This window comes from Mirounga angustirostris, unplaced genomic scaffold (genome assembly GCF_029215605.1).
Source record: "Mirounga angustirostris isolate CCGP_5_RB_7025 unplaced genomic scaffold, mMirAng1.0.hap1 SCAF_12, whole genome shotgun sequence".
NCBI classification, from domain to species: Eukaryota; Metazoa; Chordata; class Mammalia; order Carnivora; family Phocidae; genus Mirounga; species Mirounga angustirostris.
In genome coordinates, this window is record NW_026991720.1 from 22,984,807 (window position 1) to 23,007,744 (window position 22,938).

General features: G+C 44.7%; 1 protein-coding gene across 3 annotated transcripts in view; it reads right to left on the reverse strand.

The window, feature by feature from the left end:
• Positions 1-332: 332 nt before the first annotated feature.
• TSPAN33 (tetraspanin 33) overlaps positions 333-22,938 on the reverse strand; it is a 32,596-nt gene continuing 9,990 nt past the window's right edge. The window contains exons 2-8 of one of the 3 annotated variants that reach the window (XM_045864297.3): positions 19,435-19,492; positions 18,642-18,769; positions 18,224-18,298; positions 17,099-17,194; positions 15,652-15,780; positions 15,088-15,249; positions 333-1,049 (exon numbers count right to left, since the gene is read on the reverse strand). In XM_045864297.3, the coding sequence (XP_045720253.1) occupies positions 1,041-1,049; positions 15,088-15,249; positions 15,652-15,780; positions 17,099-17,194; positions 18,224-18,298; positions 18,642-18,769; positions 19,435-19,492 (657 nt within the window). In that variant the 3' untranslated portion in view covers positions 333-1,040. Of the gene's footprint in view, positions 1,050-13,696; positions 14,878-15,087; positions 15,250-15,651; positions 15,781-17,098; positions 17,195-18,223; positions 18,299-18,641; positions 18,770-19,434; positions 19,493-22,938 lie in introns of those variants that run through there. The other 2 variants (XM_054505204.2, XM_045864296.3) reach the window with 2 other exon arrangements.

Here is a 22,938-nt window from a genome sequence, read left to right on the forward strand (position 1 = left end):
AAACTAGGACTTTACTCCAGAGCGTGACTGGCCTGGCAATCAGGACCCAGTAGAGGAGAAGGAGAGAAAGTGATCGGTAAGAAACCTCAAATGGCATAGAGAGGAATTCAGGTTTAATTCTATTGGCAACAAGGAAATAGTGCAGATTTTTGATCAGAGGATTGATATGCTTAAGAACATTAATGAGGCAATGTGAGGATGGTCTGAAGGGCAAGAGGCTGGAGGCAAGGGACCATTTGAGGGGAGTCGCTGGTGATTTATGGAGGAAGTAGGAATAGACTGTCATTAGAGCATAAGAGTCCCACTGGAAAAATAATTTAAAGCATTATGACCTACTTGATTAATTTTTTTCTGTGATATAAATGAAATGCTGTTATAACATGTCCAAAGTCTGAACCACAGAGAAAGTTACCCGGATACCATGCTGACATTTCGCTTTGTGAACTTTCTTCACTTATTTTCTATCAGGTTGTTACTGAGGCAGCTTTGAAGCCCTGTGGGATTTTCTCAGTATCCTACATATTAGGAGGAACCTACATGTGTGCTCGGGCAACTCCTTACTTCTCCACCTAAAAATGTTAGTAATTCATTAGGTATGAAGGCTCTATCATTCCTTGTCTGGGATTTCTTGGCGGGTATGAGGAAGAATACCTCACTGCAATAGAGCACTTCACACTGGAGAGATAGAAGAGGGTAAATTGAGAAGCTCCCAAGGTGTTAACTTCTGGCCAGAATGTTCTTCCCTTCGGGAGGAGGGAGAAGATACTCGAATTTCTCAACTCTGTATGTGTGTTTGTGTGTGTGTGTGTGTATAATAGAAGTATACATAGAAGCATACTTCTGTTTACCAGGCTTCAGCATTCCTTTCTGGATATCTTGCTGGCCTAGGCGAGGGGCAGCAGGAAAGCAGACTGAGGAACTTCGCACAGCACTGTCCACAGCTGGTGGGCCAGGTCCCATCAGTGGCAGGTGCAGCAGTAGTCACGGCTCCACATTCAAAGTGCCTGTGCTATTCCGCAGAATCGGCCGGAGATGGAGATTCAGAAATCCTGTGAGACAGCAGGTTTGGGAGAGGAGGAAAAGTACTCAGTGGGGACTGGGGAAGAGAACCTAGCGGTTCCTGAATGGCACTCAGGGTCTTGGACAAAGCTCATCCATCCCCTCCTGCAGGCATATCAAGACTGCCATGGTCGTCAGAGACTCTTCAGTGTTACTTGACACATTCCTGGTCTCTAACCTGGTGGCAGGCTGCAGAGTGCACCTCTCCTGAGCCTCAGGCACCCCCACCCAGGTCCTCAAGAGTATTAACCCCATCGACGTGCCATGACATAGTCCTTTGGTCAGGGCCGTGAGGAACTCTCCTGTGTTGACAATGCATTACCGTACTTGATTTGCTACAAGTAGCTTCTTGATTTCTGAGTCATTCTCACCAACCATTTTGGCATTTTGATGTCACACATTCAATGTTGACTCTTTGTTATTTGTCCCTCCACTCAAAAAGAATGGACATGAACGTATCTATGGAATATCATGGGTGTCCTGGAGAACTTGGTTGCCTCCTTGTGGTTCAGTTGTCACACTGGCCAGAATTTAGAGCATAATTGTTGCAATGCTCCATTTTCTTCTTTTTCTAGTGTTGCTTAATTTGCAACTAAGAGCATCAAGTCAGAAAGAAAGGACAATATGGGAAAGGGGCCAGGTAAGCTACCTCCTTTGAGAGGTAGCACAATAGATTTGGAGTTAGAGACCTGAGTTGGACCTTACTAGCCAAGGATCTTTGAACAACTTATTCTAAGTCCCTATTTCTTTCTTTACAAAAAATGAGATATTGTTGATTGTGTTCCTATACATGAGCAGTGAACAACCTGAAAAGGAAATTACATGACGGCAATTCCATTTATAGAGCATCTAAAAGAATTAAATACATAGGAATAAATCTAACCAAAGAGGTAAAAGACTTGTGCACTAAAAACTACACAACATTCTTAACATATATAGCATTATTTGTTTCATAGGTACAGATCTGAGATTCAACAGTCTTGCACAATTCACAGTGCTTACCAGAGCACATACCCTCCCCAGTGTCTATCACCCAGTCAGCCCATCCCTCCCACCCCACCCCCCACTCCAGCAACCCTTAGTTTGTTTCCTGAGATTAAGAATTCCTCATATCGGGCGCCTGGGTGGCTCAGTCGTTGGGTGTCTGCCTTCGGCTCGGGTCGTGATCCCGGAGTCCTGGGATCGAGCCCCACGCCGGGCTCCCTGCTCTGCAGGAAGCCTGTTCTCCCTCTCCTACTCCCCCTGCTTGTGTTCTCTCTCTCGCTGTGTCTCTCTCTGCCAAATAAATAAAATCTTTAAAAAAAAAAAAAGAATTCCTCATATCAGTGAGGTCATATGATACATGTCTTTCTCTGATTGACTTATTTCGCTCAGCATAATACCCTCCAGTTCCATCCACATTGTTGCAAATGGCAAGATCTCATTCCTTTTGATGGCTGCATAATATTCCATTGTATATATATACCACATCTTCTTTATCCATTCATCTGTCGATGGACATCTTGGCTCTTTCCACAGTTTGGCTATTGTGGACATTGCTGCTATAAACATTGGGGTGCACATACCCTTTCTGATCCCTAATTTTGTATCTTTGGGGTAAATACCCATAACAATAAAAAAATTAAAAAAAAAAACTACACAACATTGCTTGAAGAAATTAAAGAAGACCTAAATAAATGGAAAGACATTCTGTGTTCATGGATAGGAAGATGTCAATACTGCCCAAAGCGATCTATAGATTCAACGCACTCCTTATCAAAATTCCAATAGTCTTTTTCACAGAAATGGAAAAACTGATCTTTAAGTACATACAGAATTGCAAGGGCCTCTGAATAGCCAAAACAATCTTGAAAAGGATTAATAAAATTGGAAGACTTATACTTCCCAGCTTTGAAACTTACTACTCAGCTGCAGTAATTAAAACAGTATAGTACTGACATAAAGACAGCCAATAGAATAGAATAGGGAGCCTAAAAACCAACCCTCACTTATATGGCCAATTGATTTTCTACAAGGGAGCCAGAACTATTCAATCGGGAAAGGACAGTTTTTTCAACAAACAGTGATGGGAAAACTGGATATTTATATGCAAAAAAATGGAGTTGTACACACTGTATAAAAATTAACTCAAAATGGATCAAAGTCTATATTTAAGAGCTAAAACTATAAATCTCTCAGAAAAAGACACTGGAGAAAATTTGCATGACATTGGATTTGGCACCAATTTCATGGGTATAACACCAAAAGCAGAGGCAATAAAAGAAAACATAGATAAACTGGACTTCATCGAAATGAAGAACTTCTGTGCATTAAGGGATACTATCAGAAAAGCAAAGACAAACAAACAAACAACAACCTATAGAATGGGAGAAAATACTTGCAAATCATATATCTAATAAGGAATTAATATCCAGGATACATAAAGCACGCCTAAATCTCAACAACAACAACAGCAACAACAAAACCTAATTTAAAAAGGGGCAAAGACTCGAACAGACATTTCTCCAAGGAAGATCTACAGATGGCCAATAAGCACATGAAAAGATGCTCAACATCATTAGTCATTAGAGAAATGCAAAACCACAATGAGATATTACTTCGCAGTTACTATACTAGGATGGCTATTAAAACACACATACACACACAGAGGATAACAAGTGTTGACAAGAACAGGGAGAAATGGGAACCCTTGTGCTTTGCTGGTGGGGACAGAAAATGGTGCAACTGCTATGGAAAAATTTCATGGTTTTCTCAAAGGCTAAACATAGAATTGCCATATGACCCAGCAATTCCACTTCTAGGTATATGTCCAAAAGAACTGACAGCAGGAAGTCAAACAGATACTTATACACGAATATTTACAACAACACTAGTCACAATAGCCAAAAGGTGGAAACAACCCAAGTGTCCATTAACAGATGAATGGATAAACAAAATATGGTATATGCATGCAATGAAATATTATTCCACTATAAAAATGAATAAAATTTTGATATGTGGTATAACATGGATGAACCTTGAAAACTATGCTAAGTGAAATAAGCCAGACACAAAAGGACAAAGAGTGAATGACTCCACTTATATGAGCCACTTAGGATAGGCAAATTCATAGAGACAGAAAGTAGAATATGGTTTACTAGGTTTACTACAGAATTTTTGGTAGGGATGATGAAAACATTTTGGATCTAGATAGTGGTGATGGTAATACAACGTTGTAAATATATTTAATGCCACTGAAGTATAAACTTACAATGGTTAAAATAACTATTATGTTTATATATATATATTTTTTTACAGCAATTAAAAAAGAAAAGAGAAAAAAAGCATATTACTATTTAGCTATAGGTAACTAATGAATATTAATGTGAAGCAGCATGACAAATCTTGGTCCTTATGTGCTTAATAACTATTGGTTTCATTTCCCTTCTTTCATCTCCAACATCCTTCCTATGGTGCCATTTCAGTAGTTTCTGGAAGTCCAACTAGTAGCCAACATTGCAGATATGTGGCTGGTCTGGGACTGCGCACTGGGATAGCAGGTTTTAGGTCTCTTCTGGACAGTGACAATTTTTGTTTTTATGCTAAAGAATGAAGTTTTCCAGGGACACCTGGGTGGCTCAGTTGGTTAAGCGTCTGCCTTCAGCTCAGGTCATGCTCCCAGGGTCCTGGGATCAAGTCCTGTATCGGGCTCCTTGCTCAGCAGGGGGCCTGCTTCTCCCTCTGCCTGCCGCTCCCCCTGCTTGTTCTCTTTCTCTGTCTCTGACAAATAAATAAATAAATAAAATCTTAAAAAAAAAAAAAAGAATGAAGTTTTCCTCTTCTCAGTAGATGGCACCACTGTTTAGCCAGCTGCACTGGCCAAGAACCTTAGAGTCATCCTCAACTCTTCCCTTTCCCTAACTTCTCATACCCAGTCCTCTCAGCTACACCTTCGAAATATGTCTGGACTCCAACTATTCCTCATCACCTCCACAGCTGCCAACCTGGTCTGCGCTATCAGCCTCTCACCTGGGCCACTCCAAGAGCTTCCTAATATAGCTTCCTGTTTCCCCTTACCTTCCTACAGCCTATTTTCCAGTGCCAGGACAGTCCTTCTAAAATATCAATTGGGCTATATCATCTCTGTGTTCAAAACTCTCTGATGGCACCTCATCACATTTAGAGTAAAATTCTATAGTCTCATCATGACTTCACAAAGGCCCTGTCAACCCCTGACAACCTGGATCTTATTTGCTACTACTCTTTTTCTAGCTCAGTCCACCTCAAACATGCTGTTCTCCTTGTTGTTCTTTATGTACACCAAGCAAGCTCCTGTCTCAAGACCTTTGCACTATGAGCATGAGCTCACTCCATGTTCTTGTTGCACTCAGGTCTCTATTCAACTATTCCCCCTGAAGAAGACATGCCTTATAAATCGCTCCAAAGAAAATAAAATACTTAAGTATAAATCTGACAAAAATAAGTATAGGCTCTGTATGATGAAAATTATAAAATGCTTGGGCGCCTGGGTGGCTCAGATGGTTAAGCGTCTGCCTTCGGCTCAGGTCATGATCCCAGCGTCCTGGGATCGAGTCCTGCATCGGGCTCCCTGCTCCTTAGGAGCCTGCTTCTCCCTCTGCCTCTCTCTCTCTCTCTGTCTCTCATGAATAAATAAATAAAATCTTTAAAAAAAAAAGAAAATTATAAAATGCTTATGAAAGAAATAAAAGACAACTTAAATCCTTAGAGAGACACACTGTTCATGGATGGGAAGCTTCAGTATAATAAAGACGTCATTTTCCCCTAAACTGATGCCCTAAACCTCTAGGTTCAACATAATTTTAATCAAAATCTTGGCAAGTTTCTGTATTAGACATAGACAAGCTTATTCTAAAATTTATGTGGAGGGGCGCCTGGGTGGCTCAGATGGTTAAGCGTCTGCCTTCGGCTCAGGTCATGATCCCAGGGTGCTGGGATCGAGTCCCACATCGGGCTCCCTGCTCCTTGGGAGCCTGCTTCTCCCTCTGCCTCTCTCTCTGTCTCTGTCTCTCATGAATAAATAAATAAAATCTTTAAAAAAAAAAAAATAAAAAAAAAATAAAATTTATGTGGAAAGTGAAAGGCTCTAGATTAGCCAAAACAACTTTTGGAAAACAAGAATGAAGTGGGAGAAACCATTTCTTGATATTCAGGCTTACTATAGGGCTACAGTAATCATGACAGGGTGATATTGGTGGAAAGATAGACACATTCACCAATGGAACAGATAGAGATCTCAGAAACAAGCCCACAAATATGCCCAATTAAATTTGTCAAAGAAGCAAAAAAAAAAAAAAATCAATGGAGGAGGGATAACCTTTACAATAAATGGTACCAGAGCAATTAGACATCCATAAGAAAGAATATGAAACTCAATGTACACTTCACACCTTATACAAAAATGAACTCAAAAGGAATCATAGACTTAAATATAAATGTAAAACTATAAAACTTCTAGGGAAGAACACAGAGAAAATTTTCAGGACCTGTGAGTAGGCAAGAGTTCTTAGACTTAACACCAAAAGAATGACCAATAAGAGAAAAAACTGATAAATTGGACTTCATCAGAATTTAAAACTTTGTGCTGAAAATGACACTGTTAAGAGAATGAGAAGACAAATTACAGACCAGGAGAAAATATTTGCAAATCACATATCTGACAAAGGTCTAATGTCTGGAATATATTTTATTTATTTATTATTTATTTTAAAAAATATTTTATTTATTTATTTGACAAAGAGAGAGAGAGTGCGCGCACGAGCAGGGGGAGCAGCCGGCAGAGGGTGAGGGTGAAGCAGGCTCCCTGTTGAGTAGAAAGCCCAACATGGGGCTTGATCCCAGGACCCCGGGATCATGACTTGAGCCAAAGGCAGACGCTTAACTGACTGAGCCACCTGGGAGCCCCTGGAATATATTTTTTAAAACTCTCAAAACTCAGCATTAAAAAAACCAACAATCCAATTAGAAAATGAGCAAGACATGCACAGACAGTTCACCAAAGAGAATATATTGGTGGCAAATAAATACATGAAAAAATATTCAACATTAGTCATTAGAGGAATGCAAATTAAACCACAATGAGATATCACAACATACTTATCAAACTGGCTAAAATGAAAAACTGTGATTAACACCAAATGTTGGCAAGGCTGTGGAGAAACTGGATCACTCATACGTTGCTGGGGAATATAAAATGATACAGCTCCTCTGGAAAACAGTTTGTCAGTCTCTGGAAAAACTGTACATACACTTACCATACAACCCCGCAATCACACTCCTGGGCATTTAGCCAAGAGAAACAAAGACTTATTTTTTTTTTTTAAGATTTTATTTATTTATTTGACAGAGAGAGACACAGTGAGAGAGGAAACACAAGCGGGGGGAGTGGGAGAGGGAGAAGCAGGCTTCCCGCTGAGCAGGGAACCCGATGCGGGGCTCGATCCCAGGACCCTGGGATCACGACCCGAGCCGAAGGCAGACGCCTAACGACTGAGCCACCCAGGCACCCCACAAAGACTTATTTTTACGCAGGAACTTGTACACAAATGTTCGTAGCAGTTTTATTCATAATAGCTCAAAATTGGAAACTAACCAAGCATCTTATAAGGGTGAATGATTAAACAAACTGTGGTACATCCATACCATGGAACACTGCTCAGAAATAAAAAGGAAAGAACTATTGATACGTGTCACTTGGATGAATCTCAAGGGAATGACACTGAGTGAAAAAACCCAATCTCAAAAGGATACCTACCGCATGATTCCATTTATGTCACATGAAATAACATAATGATAGAGACAGAGAACAGATTAGTGATCGCCAGGGATTAGTGATGGTGGGGAGGGATGTATGAGGCCCCAAAGAGGTAACTGATGTGTCTTGTGATGATGGCACAGTTAAGTGTTTCTTTGTAATAGCTTTATTGAGTATAATTCGTATATGTAGGTCAGTACCTTGATTGTAGTGATGATTATGCAAGACTATACATATGTTAAAATTACCTAGAATTATGCACACATACTCAAATGAGCGCATGTGTAACTGGTGAAATCTGAACAAGCCCTATGGGTTGCACTAATGTTGCTTTCTTGGTTTTGATACTGTATTATAATTTCATAAAATGCTAACATTCGGGGAGATGAGGGAAAAGTGCATGGGACTTCTCTGGATGTTTCTTTGCAACCTCCTGTGAGTCTATAATTCTTTCCAAAAATAATGTTCTTTTTAAATTTGAGGTATTTTAAAACTGCCTCATCCAAAACAGCACCTCTTCCTTCACTCTCTACCCTCATATCCTGCTTTATTTTTCTCCATAGCCCATATCTCTCCCTGACATAAGATATAACATATTTTGTATAAACCTATATCCTTCAGTAGAGTTGGGAAGGCAGGAACTTGTGTTCTCCACTGTATGCCCAGCCCTGCAATGGCACCTGGCCCGTTTGTCTTTGTTGACTACACGGGTCTACCTGCCTTCCTGTGGATGTACATTTCCTTTATTGTGTCTATAAGTAAATTGGCCTTTACAGCCCTCTGCCGGAAACAACACCTTTATCAAGGTATTCACCCCAGACTCTCTGTTCAGAGAAATTTCAATTGTCTTTTCCTCAGTAATAACGTTTCAATACATGCAGTTCTCTAGTGGGGAATAAGCAATTTGATGCCATTCTGTTTACTCCTTCCTGGCTCCAATCAGGTCTTTTGGGAATATGTCCTCATTCAGTGTCTTTCCGGGATAGTTAAACCTTCAGCTATGAGAAGGCAGCCAAATAAAGGTCCTTGAATCTGACAGAGTTGACCCTGTGTTCCTCAAAAAGAGCTTTAGGAGGCCAAAGCTTCAGAATGAGTGGTTCAAATAAAATGAAACAATTTTACAAGAAAACCAGTACAAAGAAAGACCATTAAACTCTCAGCCATCTATCTTATTACAGATGGTCATGACATATTTTGTTATGCGTCTGTGGAAGGCAGAACAATGGGTCCTAAAAAATGTTCACATTCGAATCCCTGAACCTGTGACTATGACACCTTGCATGGCAAAAGGGACTCTGCAGATGGATGTGATTAAAGTTAAGGACCTTGAGGTGGGGAGAGGAGCTTGCGTTATGCAGGTGGGTCCAATCCAATCACTTGAGTCCTTAAAAGGAAGAAAACTTTTCTGGCTGTAGAGAACCAGACAAATGGTGTTGCTGACTTTTAAGATGGAAGAAGGGGCTTTAAGAAGCTGGAGAAGTCAAGGAGAGAGACTCTCCCCTGGCACCTCCAGAAAGGAACGCAGCCCTGCCAACACCCTGATTTTTAGCCCAGTGAGACCTGTATCAGGTTTCTGATTTACAGAACTGCATGATAATAAATTTGTGTTGTTTTAAGCACTAAGTTTGTGATAGGCTGTTACAGCAGCAAGGAAAACTAATAGGGCATCTTATTCTGATTATAGCTTTTCTATTAGCTTTGCTTGTAAGCAACAGAAACCAAGTTGAGTTTCCTTAAGCAAACAAACCAAGCTTTTCGGGAAGCCTACGGTGTCTCAGGGAACCCAAGGCAGGGCAGCAGTGAAGCTGCAGAAAGGTCGTAGGACCGTAGTGAAAGCTGCCACCCGAAGCGTCCTTCCTCTGCCCCTTTTTTTTCTATGCCTCCGCACCCCCCATCTGTTTCATTCTTCTCTTTCTGTAAATAGACTTTCTCTGCTACTTAGTTCATAAAGTGTAAGAAGGCTGAGCCTCAGTTTCCATTTGCTTCTCTTTCTTCACCAGACCAGTCAGCTCAGGCTGTGACTAGAATCTCGTTCTCAATTCCAAATCCCAGGAAAGGAAGTCTGGCATGGTTTGCGCTAGGTGCCTGTTACAGGTTGAATAGTGTTTCTCGTTCCTCCTCTCTAAAAGGGGAGCCCTGACCCCCTGAGTAACCTAACCCCCTCAGTACCTCAAAATGTGACTTCACTTGGAAATAGGGTCATTGCAGATGTAATTAGTTAAGATGCGGTCATACTGAAATAGGATGGGTCCTTATTCCAACACGATTGGTGTCTTTATAAGAAGAGAAAATTGGAACACAGTCACAGAGGGAAGACTGCCACGTGAAGATGGAGGCAGAGGTTGCAGTTAAGCTGCCACAAACCAAGGAATGCCAACCAAGGTTAAGGCTCTGGAAGCTTAACCAGAAACTGGAAGAGGCAAGAAAAGATCCTCCCCTAGAGATGCCAGGGGAAGCATGGCCCTACCAACACCTTGATTTTAAGTTCTGGCCTCCAGAACTGTGAGACTATAAGTTTCTGTTGTTTTAAGCCACCCAGTTTGTGGATCTTTGGAAAGTAATGTAGTGCCTAAGACTGATCCGGTTAGCTCTGTCTGGGAGACCATGTCTTACAGTACAAATATGGCTCCTTAAGATTCACCCCTATGGCTTGAGGGGTAGGGGACCTATTTCCAAAGAAGGAAGAACCACTGTGGGCTGGGCAGGTGCACTGAAAAGCTGTCCACTCTAGCTCCCTACAGCTGGGATCAATATGATATTCCAACTTTTATTTTTTTCTTTCTTTTGTTTTAAAATAGTTATTTTAGGGCGCCTGGGTGGCTCAGATGGTTAAGCGTCTGCCTTCGGCTCAGGTCATGATCCCGGGGTCCTGGGATCAAGTCCCGCATCGGGCTCTCTGCTCCTTGGGAGCCTGCTTCTCCCTCTGTCTCTCATGAATAAATAAATAAAAATCTTTAAAAAAAAATAGTTATTTTACCCTCTAGAATGCAATCTAGTGTATGTGACAGATGAATCTCAGTTGCTTCTTTCTCATACCGTAATCTACTTGTCCTAACATTATTAGTGATCACCCCTTCCTCTCATCACTGTATTTATTAGTCAGTGAGTACAGATGGTTGAAAATGCTTCTGGAGTATCTATGCTATTCCATTCATCTGACTGATTTACCAGGTTCCTGGCGTGGTAGTGAGAAGACTCTAGAGGCTTAACTTCCAATATAAATTCTAGAGCATGGTTACTCCCCACTTTATCTCCTTCTCTAAGTGTTTTATCTATGGCAATTTGGAATATCTAATTACTCTTAACTTATTTTTTGTGGGGAGAGAGTATGGTTTACAATATGTTCCTGACCTCTTTAGAGCAATGGCCCAGGGGAACTCTTCTGGTAGGTTTCTGTGTCCCCTTTTTGAAACTGGACCCTGTCCCTGTTTATGTATCTTCTCTTTTGGGATGAGAACATGTCAGAAAATAGCGTATTAAAGGACCCTCATATTAAACTTGCAATAAATGTGTGCCTGGCACACAGTAAGCACTCAATAAATGTTAGGTAATTTTTAGAACCAAGGCCAGACAACGCCCACCTCAAGCTCTTCCTAGGATTCCCTCACCTTAAGAGATGCATGAGAGTGGGAAGGGGGTATCATAGGCTGAATAACGACCACCCCAAAATGTCCATGTCCTCATTCCTGGAACCTGTGTGTTTATTACCTTACACGGTAAAAGGAACCTTATAGATGTGGTTAAATTAAGACTCTTAAAATTGGAAGATTATTCTGGATAACCTGGGTAGGCTCCATATAATCAGAGGGACATAGGAGAGTCAGAGTCTGAGAAAAAGAAGATGTGACCATAGAAGCAGAGGTTGATGTATTTTAAAGATGAAAACAGGGGCCAGGCAAACAAACAGCCTCCAGAAGTTGTTAAATGGATCCTCTAGAGCCCTCAGAAGGAACTCAGCTCTGATGACACCTTGATTTTAGACCAGTGAGACCCATTTGAGATTTCTGACTTTCGAAACTGTAAGATAACAAATTTGTATGTTTTAAATTTGAGGTAATTTGGTACAGCAGCAATACAAATTCAGAGGGGATCAGAATTTCATTGAACATTCTGCAAAATCTGCACTCTTGGACTCAAAGTCCCTGTTTACATAGTAGGGTTTGAGGCCCAGAGAATTAGTAGTACCTTTCTTGCCACCTCACCCCAGCCAGATTTTCACCTTCCTTCGGGCCTTTCTCCACACTTCTGTCGATCTGGCCTGACTTCCGCAGCCCCAAGAATTTTCTTCCATTCACCCAGCTCTGAGGCCTAGATTTGATAGCTATTCTAAGATACCGGCGTTAACCCCACCACATGTTTGAGACTAGAGTTATTAGAAACTGAAATTCAGGGAGCAAATCACAATGAAACATGAAATACCAGTAAGAAACCATTTTAAAAATTGGGGCATTTTCTCTCCCAGCATCAGGCCGAAGAGAAAGAAAGCTTGAGAAACTGAGAACCAGAGACACTGAAGAATGAATCTAGCTAGGAACGATGAACTGCAATATAAGCTTCTGCACTTTTGCTAGCGGCCCTTTAAGGCCCGGGACTTGGGCAGAAATTCCTGACCCTTTTGTCTAAGCCCAGAAGGCTAGATACCCTAAGACCTAAGCAAAAGTGTAGTTTGGAGTTAAGCAGTCTGGATTTGAACCCTGGTTCTGCGGACCACCATTCCTGTTCTCTTATTCCAAGAGGCCCCAAACGAGCCCCTTGCCAGGTGAGCTCCTCAAAGCCGGGGAACCGGGAAAGTGCGTCACCCCAAGTCCTAACCCAAACGATGGTCCGCGTCAGCATGAGAAGGAAAACTATAAAATGCTTTATAAAATGTGTCTTCGACACAGAGAAAGCGCGCTTTTCTTACTCTTCTCTCAGAATAAAAGGCCCTTACTTTTAATTTTTTTATTTGTGATGATTTAATTTTTTTCTTTCCGTTGTGTTACTAGCTGGAGCTAAACATTGGCTGGGGCCCCAGGCGGCTGCTGGAAAGGCGCCCTCCCAGGAGCAGAAGGCTCGTTTAGAAGAGACTGGGGGCGGGGAGAGAACTTGCGACTCGCTCTCTCCAGCGCCGTAGGGATTTTTTTCGAGTCTCTCTCCGGCCAGGCCAAAGCTCCCAGTCTGAGACCCCCGACAGCAGAGGGCAGCGAGGAGACTTCGGGGAACACTAAGCGCATAACCGCGTCTCGCAGCCTCGTACCCAGCCCCTGGCAGCCCAGCTCCCAGCTCCTCCCGGGCGGGGGGCGGAGGCGCCGGCTCCGGCCGCCGCGGGGGCGGGGACCACCCACAGCGCCGCGCGGCCCCGCCCCGGCCCCGCCCCCGACGCGCCCGCCGGGCCTCCCGGCTAGCCGCCCTCGCACGCTTCTCTGGGCGTGAGGAAGGCCCGCGCCCCGCTGGCATTTTTTTCTGAGTACTCCTTTAAGTACGGCGGGCAGCGGTACAAGCTCCTTCAGATGAAGATGGAGGAGGGGGCTGGAGGGCCCGGACTAGGGGTGAAGAGCTGGCCTTCTTCCTCCTCGTTCCCCTCCCCGCCCCAGCGGAGAGTGCTAGACTCTGATTTCCAGCTGTGTTCTTACCTACCCCCGTCCTGAAAGTTTTGGGTGGCCAATTTTAATTCAGTTTAGTTTGGGGAAAAAATTAACATCAGGTTTTAGGATAACATTACGCCGTTCCCAGGTCGAAACTGGGAATCTTTCGACCTAATTTAGACCGGGGGGGGGGGGGGGTTGTGGGAGGGGAGGATTGCATCTGGTTGAGGGAGATAGGGCGAGGGATGGGGCCCGGGAGGTATTGTGGTGTTTAGGGGAGTCTCCAGTCCCCGCCTGGAGAGAGGGCCCACCCGCTGCGCCCTTCTACCCCTCCCGTTCTAGTTGCCAGAATGGAAAATTCATGGAGTCCAATTTAGCGCAGGTCAACAAACTTTTATTGCCCCTTCTGGCTCCCCTGCCCCAGCAAAATCCCTGCTTCTTACACTGTAGAAATACTGAGCTCTGGTGCAGGGTAATGGGGGCGGGGGTGTTAACCTTGCCTCCTCTGCACACTGCCAAGGTTAAAGAAACCCCACTTGCTGGAGAGGGAGGGCCAGAGGGGAGGAATTCAAGGGCACAAATGGCTCAGTCCCATCGCTGCTGGCTGCAGAGTATAAAGACCATGGTTCCAGACCTTTTAAAAAAGGGTGGAGTGGGGGAGAGGGATGAATTTGGCTGCTGTTGTACCCCTTACCCTTGCTGCCATGTTTCCATGGAAATGAGGGAGGGGCAGGATGTAGCTCACTTTGACTACCTGGGGGGATGGCAGGGCAGCATTAAGTAAACGTATCGCTTTCCACTCCTACCCAACACATACAGCTGTCCCCAGTCGACCCCAAGCTCCCTGCCTGTTCCACTCCCTTCCCTCCTGGAGCTGGTATCCTACCAAGTGGACTCCAGGTAGGGCTGTTAGTGTCCACTCTCCAGCCAGGTCTTGCTGGCAACAGATGGAATCAGTATGTCCAGCAGGCTAAGTAAGTATCAGCCCTGGTAGAACCACTGGTTTAGTGCCTCAGTGAAAAGCAACACCTAGTACCCCCAAGACTCTGTGCAACTGATGTTTCCCAAACATCTCTGCCCAGACAAAATTAAAAAAACGACAACAACAAACCATAAACCCAAATGTGTAAGGTTAAAAATAATGCAAAATAACTCTAATAATGCCGAGGGCTAGGATGGAGGAGAGGGGGAGGTGCATCCTTCCTAGACTTGAGCCACCTGTGCCCCCTGCTTTCTGCCCAGCTGGAGTTGGCTTCTCCCCACTGGGCTGTCGCTGGGGAACTGGAATCCAAATTTCCGTTTGGTGCTGAGAGCTATACCCACTGCTATTGGTCGGTGAGGCTGGCCTGTCGCCATAGTGAGGAGGTGCGGGGTGGATTCTCAGTACCACGGGTCAGCTCGGTGCTGCTGGTTGTAGAACTGCAGCTTGATCTGATCTTTGATCTGATTCACAAGGATCTGGGACAGCAGGATTCCTACCAGCTGGGAGGGGCGAGATGGATTGGGCCCTCAGCAACGAGTGATGTCTTTGTTTTCCCTGACTCAATCTTCCCAGTATGGTTAGCACCATCCCATCCCCAGCTTCTTAGCAATGTCAGTGCCTGACACCCTAGCTGGTCCGCAGGTGCCCTCCCCTAAACAAAGGAGCCTTTGCAGAATTTTAAGACCCACAAGTCTTACAGGGTAAGTTACCTGGGGGATGGCCAGGCCCAGTGCTACACCACCAAGAAGGAAGAGGTTGCTGTGTATCCAGTTGACCAATTTGTCAATACAGCCATTGGTATAGATGACTTTACTAGCCTCCAGGTATTCAAGGGCCTGCATACCTTGGCCACACATGGTGTTGATCACTGCCTGGGGAAAGAGTTGAAAAGCCAAATGGAACTCCCATTCCCAAACTTTCTATTTCAGGTCCTAGCTTATGGTCTTCCCACCCTTCCCAAATTCCTAAATTGTTAGGGAATATATGTGGAGGATCCTAACTTGGAAGTTTCTAAATGCAAGCTTCCTTCCCTCTAGGAGATCTGAGTTCAGTTTCCCTTGCTTTAGAGACCTGCACCTTCTGAATCCCCACGTGGACCGCAGGAGTGAAAAGTTAACAGAGCCATTAGACTGGGGCAAAGAGAAACATCTGACAGCTGTCCTACAAAATTGATTGGTTAAGCTAGGGAATGGGGATTCCCTACAGTGGCTACCCTAGTCGGGAAGTAACTGAAATTGCTGCCCAGGAGGAAATGAAGTGGGATGTAGGCTCACCTGGTTTGGGGTAGGCAAGCAACAGGAGTAAGGCACAGAGCAGCGCTCACGGCTGGGGTTGTCTTCTGAACAGTTGAAGTACATGTTCTGGGACCAGTCCCTATAGGAAATCCCTCCACAGCAGCTGAACTGCAACAAAGCCCACCACAGAGGTTAAGAATCACCCACTCCTCACACTGAAGTGACCAGGGGAATTCTCAGAGCAGCCAAAAGTCCGTGGCCAGCTTCCATTTGTACATTCAGGCTGTTTTTAAACACAACCTTAAACCTTGAGCTCACGTCCCTCAGTGGCCTTTACCTTTATATACCTTGTTATAACGACCATAGTTGTATATATATTTTGTTTTTCACATTCAACTATGAGCTCCTTGAGAGCAGTTTCTGCATAGTATAGAGGCTGCAAAAGGAGGTGTTCAAAAACACTGGCTGAAATAATTAAAGGATCAGTGTTGAAAATATTTGTTTTAATACAGAGAAAACAGAAGAGAGTCTTCAATATTATGGGCCCATAATTACTCCATGAAAGCAAGTAGGATCCAAGTAAGTTGCACCAAGGGAAGGGGAACTCAGTACTGGTCTCAAAAGCACTTTTATTTAAAATTCAACTTTTGATTCATAGCAGCATTGTTCACAATAGCTAAACGGTGGAAGTGACCCAAGTGTGCGTCAAAAGGTGAGCGAATTAGCAAAATGTGGTGGATACATACAATGGAATGTCATTCAGCCTTAAGGAAAGAAGGGAACTTCGACGCATCCTGCAACATGGATGAAATTTGAAGACATGCTAAGTGAGATACGCCAGGCACAAAAGGACAAATACTGTACAGTTCTACTTACGTGAGGTCCCTCTAGTGGTCAAACTCATAGAAAATAGATGGTAGTTGTCAGGAGTTGGGGTAGGGGGAAATGGGGAGTTAGTGTTTAATGGATAGAGCTTCATTTGGGGAAGATGAAAAAGTTCTGGAGATGAATGTGGTGATGGATGTAAACAGTGTGAGTATACTTGGTGCCACAGATTTGTATACTTAAAAAGGTTAAAATGGTAACTTTTATGTTATGTACATTTTAGCACAATTTAAAAAACTTACCTTTTGTATAGGTAATATTTAAAAATCTGCCACTTCCTTATCCCCCTATAAGTAACCACTTAGAATAGTTTCTACATATCCTTGTAGATTCCTTTCACAAATATGAATACATATTCTTTCCTCTCTTTTTTTACACAAATGGTAGATTACTATATACACTACTGTTCTGTTCTCTTAGAAGTACTTTTAAAGCACTCTGCTATGTATGGTTTTTTGCCAAACCTCCTTCCAGAATCCATTACCTGAAAGTAATGAAGAAGTCCATAGGCCTGGAGGGTGAGGTGTCTCTTGGGATGGCATTAACTTTTGCCTACAGCCTCTGAGACCACAGCTGACCTCCCCCCACTCCTAGCCCATACCTTCTTCTGGCCAAAATCAATGAGGTTCTGTAGATCCAAGTCATCGCGGTAGTGCACAATGGCATTATTGATGATCTCACTCACTTTCCCTCGTGCCTGCCAGAGACATGAGTAGGGAATCAGAACACAGGACTAATCCCTAACTGCTCCTCCATTCAGGAATAACAGTAGACAGTGGTCATCCTTCTTCATGTAAGTCAGCCTTGAAATCAGAACCAGGTCCTAGGTTGATGGCCAGTTCCGAAGCCCATCCATCCCTGGGCCCTCAGGTACCAGTAGGCAAGAGAAACACAGGACCTGCTGTTGCCTCTTCTCAGAGCCACATTTTCGAGATAATCCAAGATTTATTTACCTCTGAACACTATTACCACAAAATACTTGTTGATGCAAAGCAGAGAATCTAATATTTTAGTAGAAAAGGGCTTACAAAACCGAGACACTGACCTCTAGTGGACAGAAGAGAACTACATCTCTTTAGACTCCAAACAGATCATTTTAGGATTTTACTAGGACATTCTGAATGAACTCAGTGGCTCCCCATTTCATAGTTTCCACCATGCTTTCTTCCTTCTTGCTCTGCTACTTCCCTCAAAGTTTCTTGTCTATAGTCCAATACTACCCCCTGGCAATCATTTGCTCTTTGAGAAAGGAATTCTGGTTCTTAACTAAAAGGACTGTCACTAAATAGCAGATCACTTCCAGCTATGGTGAGCACTGCTCAAAATCTCGTTTACTTTCCCCCTTCTTTCCTTCTGTTTATCCCAATAAGCAATGTTTAGAAGAAATAAAAGATTCTTCATGTTGTCTATGGTCTATTTGATAATTGTGTTTTAACCAATAATTTGCCATTAAAGTTTGCAGATTATTTTAACTTTGTGTTCATACAATTTATTTTCCTGTTGGCTTCTCAGACTGTCAGAGGAAAACACCTTACAATATGGAAATCTTCTTTAAATATGGTGACTTTAAAGGCCATTCATTCATCCCTAAGGAGAATCTTTCAAAGGCGGATGCTTCTCAGGGGAAGGAGCACTGTGGTTAATTAATCAGGCTAAACATAGGCAGGAACCTTCTCTTCTTCCCTCTGGTTCATACCTGAGGAGGCCCCTTGGCTCCCAACGTTACCTTGTCTGAGAAGACGAAGCCCAGGACCCCTGCAGCCAGCTGTAACAGGAACACGATGGTGAGGCAGAGTGAGAACTGTGGGGAGCAGGCAGGAAAAGGAGACAGTTGATTACCATGCTGGGCTCTAGCCCCTCCCAGGGCCATGGGGAGTACTGGGTACTGGGGAGCTATGGGGCACTTCTCCCAGGTGCCCCATGCATGATAAAGGCCTCTGCCTCCACCATGCTGTCTTGAGGGTGGCCACCCTGTGCTGGGTCATCTGGGCTGAGCTCTATAGTGGGGAGCAGACAGCACAAGCTTGGCGGGGGGAGGGGGGAGAGGTGCAGAGGAAACTGAAAGGTTGTAGGAATGGCATCAGGAGCCTGAGAGGCACATGGAGGAGGCTGGAGTCTTTCTGGTGGGGCCCCTGACCACTCACCGTCTGTAGGAGGCAGATGTTCTCACGAAGCGATCCAATACAGCCGCAGAAGGTGAGCAGGAACATAAGAACGCCCACCACAATCAGCAGGATGGCAGGGTCCACTGCCAGGCAGGCCAAGGCTGCTTCTGGGGGAGGGGCTGTCTCTCAGTCTGAGCCTGGTGCTGACTGAGAGTGATACCCAGGGACGAGGTGGGGGGTGCCCCCCAAAACTGTTCTCCTCTGCAGGGGGAATCTCTAGTATGGTTGGACAATGGTTATGGGGAGGCAGTGCTCCCCTCCCGTGGGAGAATAAAAAGGGCCCAGAAGGGTTTGTGACATTTAATTTGAGGAGCTAACAAAGTGAGAGCCTTTATTCCCAAGCTTAAGAAAGGAGGAACCACTTTCGCTCCAGAAAAGAATTAGAATGGCATTAGCTCCCAGTTTTGCAGATTCCGTTTCCTGGAGACTTTGTGCAGTAGAACAGGAATGGAGGTTGAGTTACTTCAGGACAGAGTGAGGGAGGAGCTGAGGCCTGGGATTACTCTCTGCTCCCAGAGGCCTACCTCCTTCCCTAGACACTTCCTAAGCCTAAAATGCAGGCAGATCCTGGGGGATTCGTGGGAGCTTAGGGAAATCCTGGTGAACTGGCATGGCCTGCCTGCTGCCTTGGAGCAGGGTGTTAAGATTGGGCTAGAAGGTTGCTGTCCTCTTTAGCCCCATTGCTTACGTGGGAAAGTGTATTAGAGGGCCAGGGCTGAAGGAAGCAGAGGAGGAAGAGTCATGGGGAGATGGAGGGGGGCCTATAGCTCACCTGCATGCTTCATGAGCCGAGCGTAGACTCCCACAGCCACCATCACCATGGAAATCACCTGTGGACACAGGGAATGAGGCAGACCCTGAGATTTTGGAAACCAGAGAGCCCGCTGTAAGTTACCTTCAGGAAGAACAGGAGGAAGACGACTTTCCTAGGAGCCAGAGATGAGCATCTCTGTCCCCTCAGCAGATACAGTCGATAGCATCTGTCTGCTTTGCCTCCAAGAAAAGCTTTTACCAAGGTGATCTCATTTGATCCCCACAACAGAGTTACCTTGCGGGGCAGCTATTTTCCCTGTTTTACAGATGAGCAAATTAAGGCAATTCAAGGTTACTAACAGTGGTTAAGAATGTGGACTTTGGATTCAGTCAAACCTGGGCCTCTGATAAATCACTGAGCCTCAGTTTTTGTACCTGAAGATGGGAATTTAAAACAACTACATCTAATAAAACTACCGTGAAATTAGATAATGCATGGAAAGCATTTAACATAATGCCTGACAATAAATATTATCTATCATTACTAATAGTTAACTTGTCCAGGGTCACAAGTTTTGAATTTGAATTCAACTACATCAAAGAGAAGGGTTTTGTTTTTTTTTTTAAGATTTTATTTATTTATTTGACAGAGAGAGAGAGACAGTGAAGAGGGAACACAAGCAGGGGGAGTGGGAGAATGAGAAGCAGGCTTCCCGCCAAGCAGGGAGCCTGATGTGGGGCTCGATCCCAGGACCCTGGGATCATGACTTGAGCCGAAGGCAGATGCTTAACGACTGAGCCACCCAGGCGCCCCAAGGGAAGGGTTTTTAAAAAATATTTTATTTATTTGAGAGAGAGAGAGAAAGAGCATGATGGGGGCGGGGGTGGGGCAGAGAGAGGGAGAAGCAGACGCCCTGCTGAGCAGGGAGCCTGATGGGGGGCTCGATCCTGGAACCCTGGGATCATGACCTGAGCCAAAGGCAGACACCAACTGACTGAGCCACCCAGGCGCCCCCAAAGGGCAGGTGTTAAAGCTGAAGCAGGCCTGAGTAGAGGCACACTCCCAAGTCTCTAACTCTCTTGGGGGTCAAAATGGTGTCAAATGCAAGAATGCAAGTGCATCCCAATGTGAAAGAATGCATGCATGAATGCATGTGTGTAAGTAAAATACCAGACTGCCTTGGCAAAGGAGCCTTTATCTTTATAAACCTGGATTCCAGTGTGGAGCAAGAGTTTAGATGCTTCAAACTTCCGGGCTCCTCTTTGAGAGAATAAACCTGTCAGGGACTACCAGCAATCCCCAAAGGGGCCTTTTCTGCCCCACCTCCATCCCCACGCCAGGCCTCCAGGAGTGCAGGGCAGCCCAGCGTTCACAACTCTTGGACACTCTTTCTTTGTGCCCAGTCCCCAGGCTGGTGCTAAGCTGCAGCTGGCTGTCACCATGGCAATAGCTGGGGCCAAGCTCTGGCTGGAGGGAGTTCTCAGCAGCAGGGACTTGACCAACTCAGTGGGGAAGGAGATGGCTGGCTAGACTCCACTGTCCTACAAGACAGAGACCAGCTGGAAAGAGCCGTCTTGGGGCTTTGGTGGGAGAAGGGAATAGGGCCCCTAGAGAGGGAATAGGGTCAGAGTAGTCCCTCAGCAGAAAGACATTTTTCCTTAGTGGCCTCTGCCTTCTGGTGCATTTAGCAGTAAATGGAAACCCTTATCTAAAACCGTATCTTTCAGGACTCGTCTCTGGCTATATACCCAGCCTTGCCCCTCAATCATTTGGCACTGACTCGGACTCAGGGCCAGATGTGTTATCTGCTGGCCCTTATGCTCTTTGTCCAGGAGAGAGGGAGCTGCTTGCAGAGCTGGGAGTGGGGCTGGAGGTGCAAGCTGGCTTATTGTCCCCCAGCACAAGCAGGCTGAGGGAGCAAGGGGGAGTGGGTGGGGAGGCGAGGAAACCACACGAAAGAGATCCCAGTCACCCCCGAGGCCTGTAGGCACAGCTCTTTGCCAGAGTGACTGAGCATCTTGGCCTGCCCTTTAAAACTCCCCACAGCCAATTAACGGTTCTGAATATCCTTTTACTGAATCACTGAAGGGTAGGCATCTGCTCTTTATTTCTGTTGTTCCCAGGCTCCTCACTGTTTTGCAACATGTTAAATTTTCACTAGGATGTATAACTTTCCACAGAGATGGTCTCTGATTAAATCCTAACACAGCTAAAACAAGAAAGAGAAAGTAAAGAGGTGCCACATCTCGCGGTAACTTAATTCCACGTGTGGACCTGTAATTACAACAGTTGCTCTGTCTTTATTTGCGGTAGGTAGAATAGTGTCCCCCAAAGATGTCCCGTCCTAACTCCTGGAACCTGTGAATATGTCACCTTCCATGGCCACAGGGGTTTTGCAAATGTGATTACGGATCTTGAGATGGGGAGATTATCCCGGTGGGCCTTAGAAACAGGAGGCCAGAAGGTCCGAGTCAGAGAAGGAGATCAGTATGACAGTGGAGGAACAGGTTGGAGAGGTGTGGTGCCAGCAGCCAAGGAAGATGGGCAGCCTCTAAAAGCTGAGAAAGGCAGGAAATAGATTCTCCTCTGGAGCCTCCAGAAGGGACCATCCCTGCCGATACCTTGATCTTACCCAGTGAGACCCATTTTGGAATTCTGACCCCCAGAACATAAGAAAATTAATTTGCGTTGTAGTAAGCTACGAAGTTTGTGGTAAGCTGTTAAAGCCACAGTAGGAAACTAACACGCAGTCTAAATTCCGTTCATCAGCTGCAATGCACAAGGTACTCTGAGGACCGCAGAGATGAGTGAGATATGGTCCCTGCCCTTAAGGAGACTGTAATGTTTTATGGGAGAGGGACAAGAAAAACCAGAGCCTATCCTTTCCAAACTTGGTGTCATTAGGATGGGCGGGAGGGCAGGGAGAGAAGAACTTAAAACTGTTGCTGTCTTGGCTGCACCCCACACCACGTATTTCAGAATCTCTGACACTGGAACCCAGGCAGCAGTACTTCTGAATGCGTTCCAGGTGATTCCAATTTTGAGAACCACAAGCCTAAAGCACGTTCAGCCAGGGATCTAGAGCAGCAGGTGCAGGTTCCATTAAAATTGAGATGAAGACTTTAATATTATCGTTAACATTTAATACGATCACTAATGACACTGCTTACCTGGAGCTCACTAGCTAACTCTAAAATTCGACATTTCTATCACTGATCTGCCTCTTTATCCTGGAGTCACAGCTTGCCCTTTCACACCCCTATTCCTGCCCACATCTCCCACCCTGAATTCTTCAAAGCTACTGTCGTCCCACTGCCGTTAATAGCACAGCGTTTTAGAGCTGAATAGAACCTTCGAAATGAGCTCAGCCACTCACCTCTTTTTATAGATGAGGCCCAGAGAGCACAGCAATACTTGACCAAGTGCACATGGGTACAGAGGAAACATCTGGACTAAACCCAGTTTCCAATCTCAGTCTGGAACTCTTTCCACCATATCAGGCTCTGCCACAAAATCCTTATA